The sequence below is a fragment of the Panulirus ornatus genome, chromosome 5 (assembly GCF_036320965.1).
Source record: "Panulirus ornatus isolate Po-2019 chromosome 5, ASM3632096v1, whole genome shotgun sequence".
In the NCBI taxonomy this organism is placed as follows: Eukaryota; Metazoa; Arthropoda; class Malacostraca; order Decapoda; family Palinuridae; genus Panulirus; species Panulirus ornatus.
Genome location: NC_092228.1, coordinates 6,165,762 through 6,183,261, shown reverse-complemented (window position 1 = coordinate 6,183,261; position 17,500 = coordinate 6,165,762). Strand labels below are relative to the sequence as shown.

Sequence of the window (17,500 nt, the reverse complement as noted above, 5' to 3'; positions counted from 1 at the left end):
TGTGTATGTATGTGTAATGTGTGTATGTGTGTATGTGTAGGTGTGTGTGTATGTGAATGTGTTTGTGTATGTGTGTGTGTATGTGTGTATGAGTATGTGTGTGTATGTGTATGTGTGTATGTGTGTGTGGGTATTTGTATGTATGTGAAAGTGGGTATGTGTGTATGTGTATGTGTGTGTATGAGTGTATGTGTATGTATGTGTGTATGTGCGTGTATGCGTATGTATGTGTATGTGTATGTGTGGGTATGTGTGTATATGAATGTATGTGTGTATGTGTATGTGCGGGTGTGTATGTGTGCTTGTATGTGTGTGTTTGTATGTGTGTGTATGTGTATGGGTGCATGTATGTATGTGTATGTATGTGTGTATGTGAGTGTATATGTGTGTATGTGTATGTGTGCGTGTATGTGCATGTGTGTATGCGTGTGTGTGTATGTGTTTGTGTGGGTATGTCTATGTGTGTCTGTATGTCTGTGTATGTGTCTGTGAGTGTATGTGTATGTGTGCGTGTATGTGTATGTGTGGGTATGTGTATGTTTGTGAATGTGTATGGGTGTTTGTGTATGTGTGTATGTGGATGTGTGCATGTGTATGTGTGTATGAGTATATGTGTGTATGTGTATGCGTGGGTGTGTGTATGTGTTATTGTGTATGTGTATGTATGTGTAGGTATGTATGTGTGCGTGTATGTGTTTGTGTTTGTATGTGTGTATGTATGAGTGTGTGTATGTGTGTATATGTATGTATGTGTGTGTGTGTGTACGTGTGTGTATGTGCATGTGTGTGTGTATTTGTGTATGTGTATGTATGTGTATGTGTGTATTTATGTGTATGTGTGTGTATGTGAGTGTGTATGTGTGTATGCGTGTGTATGTGTGTGTGGTGTGTATGTGTTTGTGTGGGTATTTGTATGTCTATGTGTCTGTGTGTGTATGTGTATGTCTATGTGAATGTGTATGTGTATGTATGTGTATGTGTGTGTATGTGTGTATGAGTATGTGTATGAGAATGTGTATGTGTGTATGTATGTGTTTGTATGTGTATGTGTATGTATGTATGTATGTGTGTATGTATGTGTATTTGTGTGTGTATGTGTTTGTGTATGCATGTATGTGTATGTGTGCGTGTATGTGTGTATGTCTGTATGTGTGTTTGTATATTATGTATATGTGTATATGTGTGTATGTATGTGTGTGCGTATGTGTATGTGTGTGTGCATGTGTATGTGTGTGTATGTATGTATGCATGTGTATGTGTATGTATGTGTGTATGTGTGTATGTGTATGTGCGTGTATGCGTATGTATGTGTGGGTGTGTATGTGTGTGTATGTGAATGTATGTGTGGGTGTGTATGTTTGCGTGTGTGTGTATATGTTTGTATGTGTGTATGTGTCTATGTGTGTTAATGAGTGTGTATGTGTGCATGTGTATGTGTGCGTGTATGTATGTGTGTATATGTGTGTTTATGTGAGTGTATTTGTGTGTGTGTGTGTATGTGTGCGTGTATGTGCATGTGTGTATGTGTGTGTATGCGTGTGTGTGTGTGAAGGTGTGTATGTGTTTGTGTGGGTATGTGTATGTGTCTGTGTGTGAATGTGTCTGTGTGTGTGTATGTGTGTGTGTATGTGTATGTCTGTGAATGTGTATGAGTGTTTGTGTATGTGTATGTATGTGTATGTGTCTATGCGTATGTATGTGTGAATGTGTATGTGTGGGTGTGTATGTGTGTATTGTGTATGTGTATGTATGTGTGCGTGTATGTGTGTGTATGAGTGTGTGTATGTGTGTATGTATTTGTATGTGTATGTGTGTATGCGTATGTGTGCGTGTATGTAAGTGCATGTATGTTTGTGTATGTGTTTGTGTGCATGTGCGTATGTGTGTATGTATGTGTGTGTATGTGTGATGGTGTGTATGTGTTTGTGTGGGTATGTGTATGTGTGTGTCTTTATGTGTGTCTGTCTGTGTGTATGTGTGCGTGTATGTATGTGTGTCTGTGTGAATGTGTATGTGTTTGTGTATGTGTGTGTATGTGCATATGTGTGTATGTGTGTATGTGTGTATATGTCTATGTGTATGTGTGTGTATGCGTGAGTGTGAGTGTGTGTGTATGTATAAGTGTGTATGTGTGTGTGAATGTGTATGTGTGTATTTGTGTGTGTATGTGTATATATGTGTATGTTTATATGTGTTTATGTATGTGTGTATGTGTATGTGTGATTGTATGTGTGTGTATTGCTATGTGTATGTGTGTATAAATATGTGTGTGTGTTTATGTATGTTTTATGTGTGTGTGTGTGTGTGTAAGTCTATGTATGTGTGTGTATGTGTATGTTTGGTGTGTATGTGTATATGTGTGTATGTGTGGGTGTGTATGTGTGTTTGTGTGTGTGTGTGTGTGTATGTGAGTGTGTACGTGTGTGAATGTGTGTATGTGTGTATGTATGTGTGTATACGTGTGCGTATGTGTATGTGTATGTGTGCGTGTATGTGTGTAAGTGTATGTGTATGTGTTTGTGTGGGTATGTGTATGTGTGTATGTATGTATGTGTATATGTTCGTGTATGTATGTGTGTATATGTGAAAGTGTGTTTGTGTATGTGTGTATGAGTATGTGTATGTGTGTGTATGTTTGTATGCGTGTATGTATGTGCATGTGTGTATGTATGTGTGTGTATGTGTAAGTCTATGTATGTGTGTGTAAGTGTATGTGTGAGTGTGTATGTGTATGTGTATATGTGTGTATGTGTGGGTGTGTATGTGTGCTTGTGTGTGTATGTGTGTATGTATATATGTGTGTGTACGTGTGAATGTGTGTATGTGTATGTGTATGTGTATGTATGTGTGTATACGTGTGTATGTGTATGTGTGCGTGTATGTGTATTTATGTGTATGCGTGTGTGTGTATGTGTGTATGTGTTTGTGTGGGTATGTGTATGTGTGTGTATGTGTACGTGTGTGTGAGTATGTCTGTGTATGTGTTTGTGTGTATGCATGTGTGTATTTGTGTATGTGCATGTGTGTGTATGAGTATGTGTTTGTATGTGTGTGTATGTGTATTTGTATGTATGTGTATGTGTGTATATGTGTACGTGTGTATGTTCGTATTTGTATGTATGTGTGTATGTGCAAGTGTGTGTATGTATGTGTGAATGTGTGTGTATGTTTGTGTATGTATGTGTGTGAATGTGTGTATGTGTGTATGTGTGTGTATGTGAATGTGTGTATGTGTATGTGTGTGTATGTGTGTATGTGTATGTGTGTGTATGTGAATGCGTGTGTATGTGTGGGTGTGTGTATATGTGTGTATGTGTATGAGTGTGTATGTATGTCTGTGTGCGTGTGTGTGTGTGTGTGTGTGTTTGTTCCTATGTATGTGTATATATGTGTGTGTATGCGTGTGTATGTGTATGTGTGTATGCGTGTATGTATGTATGTGTGTATGCGTATGTGTATGTGTGTGTATGTGTGTACGTGTATATGTTTATGTGTATGCGTGAGTATGTGTGTATGTCTGTGTGCGTGTATGTGTGTGTGTTTGTTCGTATGTGTGTGCATGTGTGTGTATGTGTGCGTGTATGTGTATGTTTGTGTGTGTGTATGCGTGTGTGTATGTGTGTGTATGTGTATGTGTGCGTGTGTGTATGTGTGCGTGTGGGTATGTGTATGCGTTTGTATGTGTGTGTGTGCATGTGCATGTGTGTATGTGTATGTATGTGTGTATGTGGGTGTATGTATGTGGGTGTGTGTATATGTATATACACATACACACATACACATACACACACATACAAGTACACACAAATACACACACATACATACACACACATACACACACATGCACATAGATACACACACATACACATACAGATACACACATACACATACACACACACATACACATACACACATACACACACACATACACATACATACACACACAGACACACGCACACACACACACATACACACTCATACACATACATACACACACAGACACACGCACACACACACATACACACTCATACACACACATACACACTTACCCACTGACACACACACACACACACACACAATGAAATTCTAAATTCATTTCCCAGAACAGTGTTCTGACACTAAGCGTGTGAGCATTAGTTTAGACACTGGGTTACGGAGGGCAGGATAAAACACACCTACAATTCCTCCACAATTAAAGTACTCCCGAGCGGCGTTGACAAACCATTAACATTCTTAGTGTGTGGGGGGGGGGAAATTACTGTGTAATCAACCCCCGTGGGTGGAGAAAGGAGGAGGAGCAATTACGATTTATTCAGCCATGATAACAACGCCTCTCTATTCTTTTTTTTATCAAAACCAGGATTGAAAATACCATCAAAATTTCTGAAGCCAAATTAAATGTAAATTTGTTCCGTAGGTAGGAAGGGGAGGATGTGTGTGTGTGTGTGTGTTGTATGCACGCAGAGCAAGCCCTCTCCCTCCCACACCCACGCATACACGAGACACTTACCTGTGTACAGGGTGTTGGCCGGATTCCGCAAGCATAACGGAGAAACTGTTGAAAGAAATGAAAGAAGCCACATTAAACTGCCTGCCACTGAACAGGAGCCAAGACCTCATTAAATCGGGAGGTCAGATAACAACACCACAATGACTACCCTGTGCCGTGTGATCACACTAGTTAACAAAGTTATTGGTTATCCAGTCATATACACATTCCTCAGTTATTCTTTCATTCATTTATTGATATTTCTCACGGACGTCCAGAGCCCATACACTCAAGAAGGTCGGGGTGAGAGCCACGCCATCACAGAGAGAGAGAAGGCTCCAGGGGGGTCGCACCTACGTACTCAAGGGGTCGTCCCTACGTACTCAAGGGGATCGTACCTACGTACTCAAGAGGGTCGTACCTACGTACTCAAGGTGTCGTACCTACGTACTCCAGGTGTCGTACCTATGTACCCAAGGTGTCGTACCTACGTCCTCAAGGTGTCGTATGTTCGTACGCAAGGCATTTACCTCCATCCCACTGTCTCTCACTCTCCAGCACGATCCAGTACGACCATCCCCCCCTCTACATCCATCAGAGAAACCCTCAAATAACTCCAAAACCCTGTTGAAATCCGCTCCTAGGTCTTCACCCACCTCCCAGGCGAGCGCCCCTCTCCCTCCAAAACAACCTGACTCAGCAGAAGGCAGCATATAAATATATTTATTTATTTATATATATGTATATATGTATATCAACTGACTGTTATATTTCTCTCTTGTGTCTCCCCTGATGATGTGATTATTACACGAAAGTGCACTTGGGAACTTTTCGTGTTTCATTTTCCCCGTGGACTCATAGGAATATATATATATATATATATATATATATATATATATATATATATATATATATATATATATATATATATTCCCTGTGGTATATACACCACGAGGCAAGATGCTGTCAGGTAGCAAACGAGACGCAACTGGCAAAAGCTAGTCGGATGCAACCGCCGCCAGTTTAAACTTTATGGCTCAACCAGACACGACTCGTCAGCGAGGCCTTAACCAGACATCACTTGTCTGCGTGGCTTAACTTCGTCCGAGTTTCGCCTTGGCGAATGTATACACGCACGCGTGTGTGTGTGTGTGTGTGTGTGTAGCGACGGTGGGAAGTATGATGATAACTATGATGTGTGTGGCTCGAGTTGTTGGTGTTCTTTTATTCTTCTTGCCCGCCTCCCTCATGCCTTAACCAGATTCTCTCTCTCTCTCTCTCTCTCTCTCTCTCTCTCTCTCTCTCTCTCTCTCTCTCTCTCTCTCTCTCTCAGTTGGCCTATGTACATATACGTGTGTGTGTGTGTGTGTGTAATTACCTATTCTTACCGTATGGGAGGGGAAATTTACCACACTCGTGGGGGGACCCTCATCTCTTGTTTGTATATGTGTGTGTGTGTGTGTGTGTGTCTCTGTGTGTGTGTGTGTGTATTTACCCATTTGTACTGTAAAGGGAGGGAGATTTACACTCATAAGGCCCTACCTCTTGTGCGTGTGTGTTGGTGCTCAGAGGTTTGTAAGTGGGTATATTTCACCTCCACTCCAGTCAGCACATCCTCTCTCTCTCTCTCTCTCTCTCTCTCTCTCTCTCTCTCTCTCTCTCTCTCACTCTCTCTCTCTCTCTCTCTCTCTCTCTCTCTCTCTCTCTCTCTCTCTCTCTCTTTGCCACTGCGAATGAATCCTATCACCAGCTGCTTCCCCTCCCCCCCAAAGGGATCAGGAACAGAAATACGTTTCCAATGTTTTCTCAGAGTGAAGCGGATAATCAAATGCTCGAAATGAATAGAGATAAGTTCCTCTCTCTCTCTCTCTCTCTCTCTCTCTCTCTCTCTCTCTCTCTCTCTCTCTCTCTCTCTCTCTCTCTGCCAAAATTCTCTTGGTGTTAGTATCGTTTTCGGGCAATACACACACACACACACACACACACACACACACACACACACACACACATATATATATATATATATATATATATATATATATATATATATATATATATATATATATATATATATATATATATATAACAATTCTATACTATATATTCAGGATTACAATACAGTGAAGCCCATGGAAAATTTGCATAGTGGTAATATACATTCGGATGTCGAATGTACATGTACACATTGCTAATCAGATATAATACAAAAGCAATGATTGTGAAATGGTCACTTTTAAGTTACTACGGATGACAAGCAAATGGAAATTTTCAAAATATTTTTGGTGTGATTTATAATGTATGTCAGACTACTAGAATGTATATGGTGTGCTTTATGACAGTGAAGAAAATTGAAGATGTTTATGGAATAATTTGTATATGGTGACAAAGCAGTAGAAACAACAAGAATGTTTACTGTGTGATTTATATAGGATGATGGAGAATTTGAGACTTAAGAATGTTTAGAGTTCACATGAGTGGCAGATTTGAAGACCTTAGATACGAGACGGCGTCCTAGGTCATTAATGTATAGTATGAAAAGAATGGGGGCGCCTAGGACCGACCCCTGTGGCACACCACTTGTTACGTCTAGCCAATCTGAGGCTTAAATACGACACGCTGCTTCCTTCCAGTAAACCAGTCTCTGAGCCATGTACAGAGCCCTTCACCTGTGCTCTGAGTCTATGTAAAAGTCTCGTATGAGGTACTTTATCGATAGCCTTTTGAAAAAAAATCTAGATATACTATATCAGACGGTAGATTTTCGTCCCAGTTCTGATAAACAACATTAAAAACGTCAGAAAATTTGTCAGGCAGGATCTTCTACTGCGGAAACCCGTGTTGGTTGTCCAATATCATTCTGTGATCTGGAAACGTGACAATCTTTTCTCGTATCATTTTTGCCATCATTTGAACTAACACTGACGTAAGACTAATTGGGCGAGAGTTCAAGGCGCACCTTTCGTCCCTATATATATATATATATATATATATATATATATATATATATATATATATATATAGATAGATAGATAGATAGATAGATAGATAATAACATTTCCTTGCTTCCATTCAACTGGCACCTGGCCATCCGATTGAGGTCTGCTGAGTACTTTTGTTATGGAGTATATCAGCTATCTGTCTCCTGACCTTTGAAAATCTTGGAGCCAAGTTATCTGGGCCGTTGGACTCGTTCAAATTTAATTGGTCCAGGTATCTTAAGTATTTCAGAGCGGTTTATATTTCTCTGTCCCTCAACTCTTCTTTATCACATCCTTGAACATTTTCATTGGTTGGGGCACGCGAGACGTTTCCTCAACTGTGAATGCGGAGTTCAAAGAATAATTTAGTATGGTAGCCAGCCATTCCCTTGTCGTCAGTAGTTAAGTGTGTCATGTTCGTTTCGTAGTGGTCCAATTCCGCTTTTGACTGTCTTCCTTTGTCTTACACATATGAAGAATTCCTTAAGATTATTCTCAAACTCTCGAGGAAATTCTTCTTTTCTTCCTCGCGTTTACACCTGTCTCATGACCTTCTTACACTTTCTTAGGTGATTAATTCCCCGGCGATTTTCATCGATTTGAACTGCTCATACGATTTCTTCTTTGGGGCTAATCACAGTCCTCCCATTTCCCTTACAGGTTTAGAGGGGGATGACAAAGGTGTATTCTGCGGTGGAATTTCTAATGGAAAGAAGGAAAAAGATTGCTTCTGGGTTTGTTCATTTCTTACTTCCCGGATGTAGGCAAGGTACCCAAGGATCCTTACCTTTATATGGTGCAAGTGGCACTAGGATGTCCGGATGTCCTACGACAGACGGATGTCCAACGACTCCCTCGTGTCCTTCGATGATCTCGTGTCCTAGCAATGCCGGATGTCCCGCGATGTCCGGATGACCCTGGACTCCAGGATGGGCCTCGACTCTAGGATGTCCCACGACGTTCGGATGTCCTTCGATACCTGAGTGTCCTAATACACCCATGTGTCCTGGTATGCCGGGGTGTCCATGGACACTAGAGTGTCCCAGTATGTTCGGGTGTCCTAAAATGTTTGGGTGTCCCTCGACTGCAGGATGTCCTCGCACGGTAGGGTGTCCAGGATAGTCAGGGTGTCCTACAAGGCTACCATGTCCCTTTACCCCACGATGTCCGGCGACATATGGATGTTCCTCGATCGCAGGGTGTCCTAGGACGGTCGGATGTCCTTGAATTCCAGGGTGTCCCGAGACTATAGGATGTTCGGGAACTGCTGCATGTCCCTGTACACCAGGGTGTGCCAGGATCTGTTGATGTCCCTGGATGTCCCTATGTCCATGGACTGCTGGGTGTGCCGGTATGCTCGGGTGTCCGTGGACTGCAGCGTGTCCACGGACACCTCCGTGTCCTCCTACAGTAGGATGTCCCTGGACGCCAGGATGTCCGGGTATACTCGGATGTCCTCGTATGGCTGGGTGACCGGGCAACTCTTCGTGCCCATGGACAGATTTATGTCCTACTACAGCCGCGTGTCCTGGGACGGAAGGATGTCCCTCGACGGCCTCATGTCCTTCCACATCCGGATGTCCAGGGACGGTTTGGTGTCCCTCGACGGCTGGGTGTCCCTGTATGCTACCATGTCCCTGTACACCTTGGTGTCCTCGCAGGCTTGGGTGTCCAGCGACTGCAGGATGTCCTGGCACACCCGGGTGTTGTGGGATACCCTGGTGTCCCTCGACGCTTCCATGTCCTTCTATTGCTGGATGTCCCAAGACGGTAGAATGACCTTCTACTGCCGGATGTCCCTGGACGGCACCATGTCCGAATATCTGTGGATGACCCTCTGCTTCAGGGTGTCCTGGGACTCCTTGGTGTCCCCGGACGGACCCGTGTCCTGGGACACCAGGATGTCCTGCAATACCGCCGTGGGCCCTCAGTCCATGATGTCCCGGGACGGCAGGGTGTCCTGGGACAGCCCCATGAGCCTCAACAGCCGGATGTCCTTCAACCGCTGCATGTCCCAAGATACTGGGATGTCCTCCAATACTTGTGTGTCCCGGGACTTCGTCATGTCCCCTTAGGCCGGGGTGGCCCACCATCCTACCGTGTCCTGGGACGCCCAGGTGGCCCAGCACGGCACCATGTCCCTCTATAGCAGGATGTCCCCGTATCCCAGGGTGTCCTTCGATGCCTAGATGTCCCACAAGGGCAGGATGTCCCTCCACTGAAATGGTCATGAATATATATATAAATCACATATATATATATATATATATATATTTTATATATATATATATATATATATATATATATATATATATATATATATATATATATATATATATATATATATATATATTACTATGAGTCCACGGGGAAAATGAAACACGATAAGTGGACTCATAGGAATATCTTGATCACGCGCAAAATTGTGATCCTTTCCAACATGAACATATAAATACACACACTGTACATGAAGAGAAAATGGGATATTCTTCTCCTCTATACCACAAATTCAGTTTCCCCTTTTTAGCAAGGGGCCTTAGTGCTGCTCCAAAGGTCTTCACACACACACACACACATTTTCCCAGCCGCTTCGGGCGATCAGATATATTATAAACGAGACGCGGAGGCCCTCGGCCATCACCTTCCTCCTCCTCCTCTCCTCGCCTCCCCCCCACCAACCTGACGCGGGTGTCCCGCAGCAGACGATCTTTCGTAAATACATCTTTCGCAGTGGGAATGGAGGCGGTCGCCAAGGGCATCGAGCCAAACCACTGGTTATAACTCATATTCCAGGTCTCGGCTCCGTACGTAAGTTGGTGGGTTACGAATATATCTGTCTCAGTGGAAGAGGTTTTTGAACTTATTCCCTACATGGGTAATATATATATATATATATATATATATATATATATATATATATATATATATGTGTGTGTGTGTGTGTCTGTGTGTGTGTGTGCGTGTCTGTGTGAGTGTGCGTGTGTGTCTGAGTCTGTGTCTGTGTCTGTGTGTGTGTGTGTGACTGAAGACACGTCTTGTAATCATACTAATCCATAAAGATTTGTAGGGCAAGATCCTGTATTATTCGTCAACACTCACTACATATATATACGTCAATTGAACCTCAAAAATAAGCATGAAAGTATTTCCCGCTTTGTCCGGATATACGTGTGTGTTAAACCCACGTCAACGAAGGTGCCGTGAAACTGTTATAGTGTTAATATCAATTCTCTACCAGCACAGGGAGGGAAAGGGAGAGTGGTGGCCTCCTCCTCCTCCTCCTCCTCCTCTCCTCCTCCTCCTCCTCCTCCTCCTCCTCCTCTCTAACCACCCCACACCCCACCGTGGGACGACCCGGCTGCTAGTTCAAAGTTATGATCACACTAACAACTATCATTCAAATCCTTCCCAAAAAACACCGATGCTAAGTATCAACGTTTGATAACTTCGTATTGACACCTGTCCACTCATTAAATACTTTAGAACCAGAGTATTAATACATACATACGCGAGGCGTTCACGAAATACATCAGCGACATTAACTTGCCAATTAACGCCTCTGCGTATGCGCCAGATAATGACGACGCGCGTGTTATTAAAGTGAAAAAATAATTGAATGTCAGAGCATGATTATTTCATCTGCATATCAGCACTTACAGATTAGGAATTAAACAAAATTTCATACGAAAAAAATTGGGAAAAAAAAACCGCAACAGCTTTTAATTGATGCACGGCATTACTTCTCGTGTGTGGGAAAATGTAATCTCGCGTCCAGTCATGAAGGTAATCAAGGGGAAATTATATTTCAACGGGTCGGGGTGGCGGGGGGTTGGATTGTCTCAACCATAAATATCTACGATGTGTGTGTGTGTGTGTGTGTGTGTACACAGGGAAGAAAGGAACTTACTTGAATTGAGCGAAGCAATGGTGGGGTCCGGCCGCCCGAAGTCTAGCCCTGAAATGGAGGGTGAATGTAGTAGTCCAGAGGAGAAATGTAGTGAAGTGGATGAAGAGGAAGAGGAAAAGAAAATGAAAGTATATATATATATATATATATAAATATATATATATATATATATATATATATATATATATATATATATATATATATATGAATGAATGGATCATAATGATCATTAAGAACAGTAATACAGTGATAGTGTATATATACAGTATTATAGTGGTAGTATATAAACAGTATTACATTGGTAATAAATACGTATATATATATTACATGCACTTTTTCGGATATGACTTCATCAAAGAGACAAACGTTTTCTTTTTCCACAGATTAAACGTATGGTCATCACTGGCACAGAGATCACAAACGTTCCTAAATGATTCACCACCCTCGTATACCCTGTTATCACCCAGACCTCACTACCCCTCTGGATACAGACGTGTGTATATATATATATATATATATATATATATATATATATATATATATATATATATATATATATATATATATATAACACGAAGACTTGAAGATATAAAAGAAAATGGTATAGAGAAGGTAAGGCCAGGCACATTCACACACACACACACACACACACACACACACCTGGCAGCGGCTGGCAGAAGTCCGTGGCAGTTGGTCGACCGTGTATGTCAACGCTTGTAGCACACCACTCGTACTCGGCCTCCACGCCCGTGCACGCCGTGTAGCGCCGCCCACGCCAGATGAAAGGAAAGACGCAGCGCCTCCCGTCCGCCGTCGTGATAGCTTCTCCCCCACCGTCTGCCGGGGTGATTAGAAAGGTTCGATTGAGAGAGAGAGAGAGAGAGAGGAATCAATTTCCATCTGGAACAGCACATTTCACTCGGAGGTAACTACTCAGGCGATGGTCTTACCTTCCAGCAGAGTCGTGGGTTCGATATCCGGGACGAAGAGTTGCTCGAGAGATCGAGGTTGGGAGAACCATTGGTCTTCAGGTGCTGGAGGCTGACCCTCAGTGTCATACGGGGGTTCCAACCCCGGGACCTCAGCGGGCATTGCTTCTGGTATGGCCTCTGGCATAGATTCTGGTATATACTCGGGAACAGGCTTCCAGCGGAGCCTCAAAGGCCGGCTCTGCCTCTGGCTGGAAAGCCCCTGGAAACTCTGCAGGAGACAGAATCGTGTCCACTGGAGGCTCAAGGTTCCAGGTCTCGTAAGAGGGGTTCATCTGCCATGAGTGCTTCGTCGAGTCTGGTTTCCAGGGCAGCGCCTGCAGCCCCTCCACCTCCCCTCCCTCCACCTCCTCTGTTCCTTTCTGAGAGATGGAGAACCAACGGCCTTCCCGTCTCACGTCTGATGGAAAGGAACGGGTGAGTAAATAACGTGGAAAAGAGAAGCAAAATGTTCGTACTCATAAATACAAAAAAGTGATCAAAAAAAAAAAAGAGTATCCAGAAGCAACAGTGTACGTCAAAACGTCTAAAAAAAATCGTACCTAGAAGCAACAGTATACGTCAAAACGTCTAACAAATATCGTATCTAGAAGCAACAGTATACGTCAAAACGTCTAAAAAACAATATCTAAAAGCAACAGTATACGTCAAAACGTCTAAAAAAAATCTATCTAGAAGCAACAGTGTACGTCAAAACGTCTAAAAAATCTATCTAGAAGCAACAGTGTACGTCAACACGTCTAAAAAGAATCGTATCTGCAAGCAACAGTATACGTCAAAATGTCTAAAAGAAAATCGTATCTAGAAGCAACAGTGTACGTAAACACGACTAAAATAGCGCCGATCTGAGGAGCATTCGAAGTCGTCCCGCAACAGATCTCACTTCACCTTGTGAGCTGTCGACGCAGAAGTCCCACACGGTCCTGTAGAGCGAGCCGTCGACGGCAGTGGCGCACCAGGCCCTCGGGGCGTAGTCTGAGGTACAGGAATGGTATTCCATTCCTCTGTACCTGAAGGGGAACACGCACCTCGACCCGGACTCCGTCAGCGTCGCAGTACCTTCAAGGGGATTAAGAGTGTGTTAGAGAGAGAGAGATGGATCCATGAGGGAATGAAGTGAGTGTGTGGGTGTGGTGTGTTTCTGGTGTATCTGCATGTATGGACTTGAGTGCGTTTGTGATTGTTTCTGTATCTGTGTAGTTTTATGTATTTGCGTGTATTCGTCCACATTTGTGTGTGTGTGTGTGTACGTTTGCATATCTGTGTGTTTCCTTTGGTGCTTGTTTGTCTCTATGTTTCCGCCTATCACTCATGAATCATCAATGAATACAATGAAGAACTTGAATGACTTGAAATTAACTTTTTTCTCCCCTTCATTTACACAGAACTTGTATTCATCATTCGTCTTACACTATACGATTTATTTTCAAATGTCACCTTATCATACAGTGTCTATATCATTCGTGTATACTGTGTACACAGATCTATATACTCATTTTCATACAGTGTCTATATCATTTGTGTATACAGATCTATATACCCAGTTACAACTAATTCTACGTTTTAAAACATTCCGTATCTCATTTTTATTCAAAGGAGGTTAAAAGCTCTTTCAGAAACACATAGACACACACCCCCTCCCACACCTGCTGCTTCCAAACGCAGAAAAAAAAGAAAGGAAAGAAACGGAAAGAAATCGACTTGACTCAACTCCCCTTCGCAAGATCCCATCTGGCATGGGATGCAGAGAACCCGCCCACTCTACACAGCCTTCCTTCAAGGGTGAAAACACACACATCCGACATAGTTCAATGGGTGTGGCAAAGACGGAGGGAAAAAAAAGAAAAACTTCTGGAAGTTAGCCTGGAATCTGTCCAGAACTTACAAGAGAAATGTGTCCGGGAACGGTGGTAGGGGAAGGGGGTGGGTGAAGGAGAGTCTTATCTTTATGAACTCTTCCCTCGCATGGGAGTCGATCCCTCTCATGCAAACAACAGGAGAGATTCGAGTAAAAAGTTTGAATGAAATTCGATTCTTCAATCTAAAGTTCCACACACACACACACAAGCGCGCGCAAGAGAGAAAAAGAGAGGTCTGGACGTGCGAGAAAGAGTAGTTTAAATACGATATGTACTTGAGGCACCCAAGGCATCCATTACATAATAGGTATACATGTGTGAGAGGTGTAATATAAGCTCATGACGGGTGTACAGGCGCGTGACAGGCGTTCTCCTAAGAGAGCAAAGACGTCATCTCGTATCTTTACAAGGTTGTATTGTTGTTGCGTCTGGGTGAGAGAGGATGAGGTTGGGTTGGGAGGAGAGAAGGCGAATGTAAAATGAAGGAACACTCGACCCTTACACACACACACACCCAAGCTCTGTATTATCGAGGTGTTCACGTTTACAAATGGAGGGGCAAAGGATAAGGATACGTAAATCATATCCTTTGCATCTTGTCTTAATACACCAGCCTCTCTCTTCTATCTTTATATCTGTAAATCAAACTATCCATCTGGTAGGCTCTCTCTCTCTCTCTCTCTCTCTCTCTCTCTCTCTCTCTCTCTCTCTCTCTCTCTCCTCTATCTATCTATCTATCTATCTATCTATCTATCTATCTTTCTATCTCTCTCGTCACTTACCTTGCTGGTGAGGGACGTCAAGCTCAGTGCCATCTGAAAAATAAAAATAAGGGAAGATTTACCAACCCAGACATTATCAGCAGTGGCATTATATCTACGGTTTCACGTCTGTCTCCAGATAGATGTCTGTCAGACTGGATGTGTGTGGTAGATTATATGGCTAGGAGACAGTTTGCCTGACTGGCTGGCTATTTCTCATGGGAATCAAAGTCTGTTACGGTGTATGAAGGGTAGGGGGATCAGACACTCACCCTGGGGTGAGCGGGGGGCCAACAGACACCCACCTTCCTGTGGTGTGGTGGGGCAGACACTCACCCTGGGGTGTGTGGGGGGAGAAGACACTCACCCTGGGGTATGAGGGGCAAACACTCAACACCCTTGGGTGAGTAGGGGAAGCAGACACTCGCCCTGGGGTGAGTAGGGGAAGCAGACACTCGCCCTGGGGTGTGTGGGGGGCAGACACTCACCCTGGGGTGTGTGGGGGCAGACACTCACCTTGGGGTGAGTAGGGGCAGCAGACACTCGCCCTGGGGGTGAGAAGAGGAGGAGGGGGCGAGCGTCCAGTCCAACAGACAACTCACCCTTCTGCGGGTGTGGAGGGGTGGCAGACACTCACCCCAGTCGTCCGGGCAGAAGTCGGTGGCCAGGGGAGACCCGGAGTGGTCGACCTCGGTGGCACAGAAGGGCCTGTCCGAGCGTTGCATGATGCAGCCGTGGTACTGGTGGCCCTCGTAGGTGAAGGGCAACACGCACGTCCTCCCGGTCACTGTCCTCACCAGCTGCGGCTCCGGCCGGACCTCAGGGCCTGCGGGAGGAGGAGGAATATGGGAGGAGAGTCACGGGGACACTGGGGAGAAGAGTTCTAGGGAAGTGGGGAGGATAGAGGGGTGAGGGAATGAGGTAGGGGAGGGATCATCATGGTTGGGGGCTGGGAAGATGTGGTGGGAACCATAGCAGAGCTGGGAACATGAGGTGGGAATCATTATGTGGCTGGGAAGATACGGGAATCATGGTGGGAGCTAGGAAATCGAGTGGGAATCGTGGCAGAGCTAGGAAAACGAGTGAGAATCATGGCAGAGCTAGGAAATCGAGTGGGAATCATGGCAGAGCTAGGAAATCGAGTGGGAATCGTGGCAGAGCTAGGAAAACGAGTGGGAATCGTGGCAGAGCTAGGAAAATGAGTGGGAATCATGGTGGGAGCTAGGAAATCGAGTGGGAATCATGGGCAGAGCTAGGAAAACGAGTGGGAATCATGGCAGAGCTAGGAAAACGAGTGGGAATCATGGTGGGAGCTAGGAAAACGAGTGGGAATCATGGCAGAGCTAGGAAATCGAGTGGGAATCATGGTGGGAGCTAGGGAAACGAGTGGGAATCATGGGCAGAGCTAGGAAAACGAGTGGGAATCATGGTGGGAGCTAGGGAAACGAGTGGGAATCATGGCAGAGCTAGGAAATCGAGTGGGAATCATGGCAGAGCTAGGAAAACGAGTGGGAATCATGGCAGAGCTAGGAAATCGAGTGGGAATCATGGCAGAGCTAGGAAATCGAGTGGGAATCATGGCAGAGCTAGGAAATCGAGTGGGAATCATGGCAGAGCTAGGAAATCGAGTGGGAATCATGGCAGAGCTAGGAAATCGAGTGGGAATCATGGCAGAGCTAGGAAATCGAGTGGGAATCATGGCAGAGCTAGGAAAACGAGTGGGAATCGTGGCAGAGCTAGGAAAATGAGTGGGAATCATGGAAGAGCTAGGAAAACGAGTGGGAATCATGGTGAGAGCTAGGAAAACGAGTGGGAATCATGGCAGAGCTAGGAAAACGAGTGGGAATCGTGGCAGAGCTAGGAAAATGAGTGGGAATCATGGGAGAGCTAGGAAAACGAGTGGGAATCATGGTGAGAGCTAGGAAAACGAGTGGAAATCATGGCAGAGCTAGGAAAACGAGTGGGAATCATGGCAGAGCTAGGAAAATGAGTGGGAATCATGGCAGAGCTAGGAAAACGAGTGGGAATCATGGTGAGAGCTAGGAAAACGAATGGGAATCATGGGCAGAGCTAGGAAAATGAGTGGGAATCATGGGAGAGCTAGGAAAACGAGTGGAAATCATGGTGAGAGCTAGAAAAACGAGTGGGAATTATGGCAGAGCTAGGAAAACGAGTGGGAATCGTGGCAGAGCTAGGAAAATGAGTGGGAATCATGGGAGAGCTAGGAAAATGACTGGGAATCATGGTGAGAGCTAGGAAAACGAGTGGGAATCATGGCAGAGCTAGGAAAACAATTGAGAATCATGGCAGAGCTAGGAAAACGAGTGAGAATCATGGCAGAGCTAGGAAAACGAGTGGGAATCATGGGCAGAGCTAGGAAAACGAGTGGGAATCATGGGCAGAGCTAGGAAAACGAGTGGGAATCATGGGCAGAGCTAGGAAGACGAGTGAGAATCATGGCAGAGCTAGGAAAACGAGTGGGAATCATGGTGGGAGCTAGGAAAACGAGTGGGAATC

General features: G+C 44.3%; 1 protein-coding gene across 1 annotated transcript in view; it reads right to left on the bottom strand.

Annotated features, from left to right (window-relative positions):
* LOC139747714 (uncharacterized) overlaps window positions 1-17,500 on the bottom strand; it is a 99,796-nt gene that overhangs the window by 19,131 nt on the left and 63,165 nt on the right. The window contains 9 exon segments of the mRNA XM_071660324.1: window positions 4,511-4,555; window positions 8,255-9,685; window positions 11,375-11,422; window positions 12,035-12,211; window positions 12,325-12,489; window positions 12,491-12,763; window positions 13,252-13,422; window positions 15,005-15,037; window positions 15,621-15,809. Of these exon segments, the coding sequence (XP_071516425.1) occupies window positions 4,511-4,555; window positions 8,255-9,685; window positions 11,375-11,422; window positions 12,035-12,211; window positions 12,325-12,489; window positions 12,491-12,763; window positions 13,252-13,422; window positions 15,005-15,037; window positions 15,621-15,809 (2,532 nt within the window).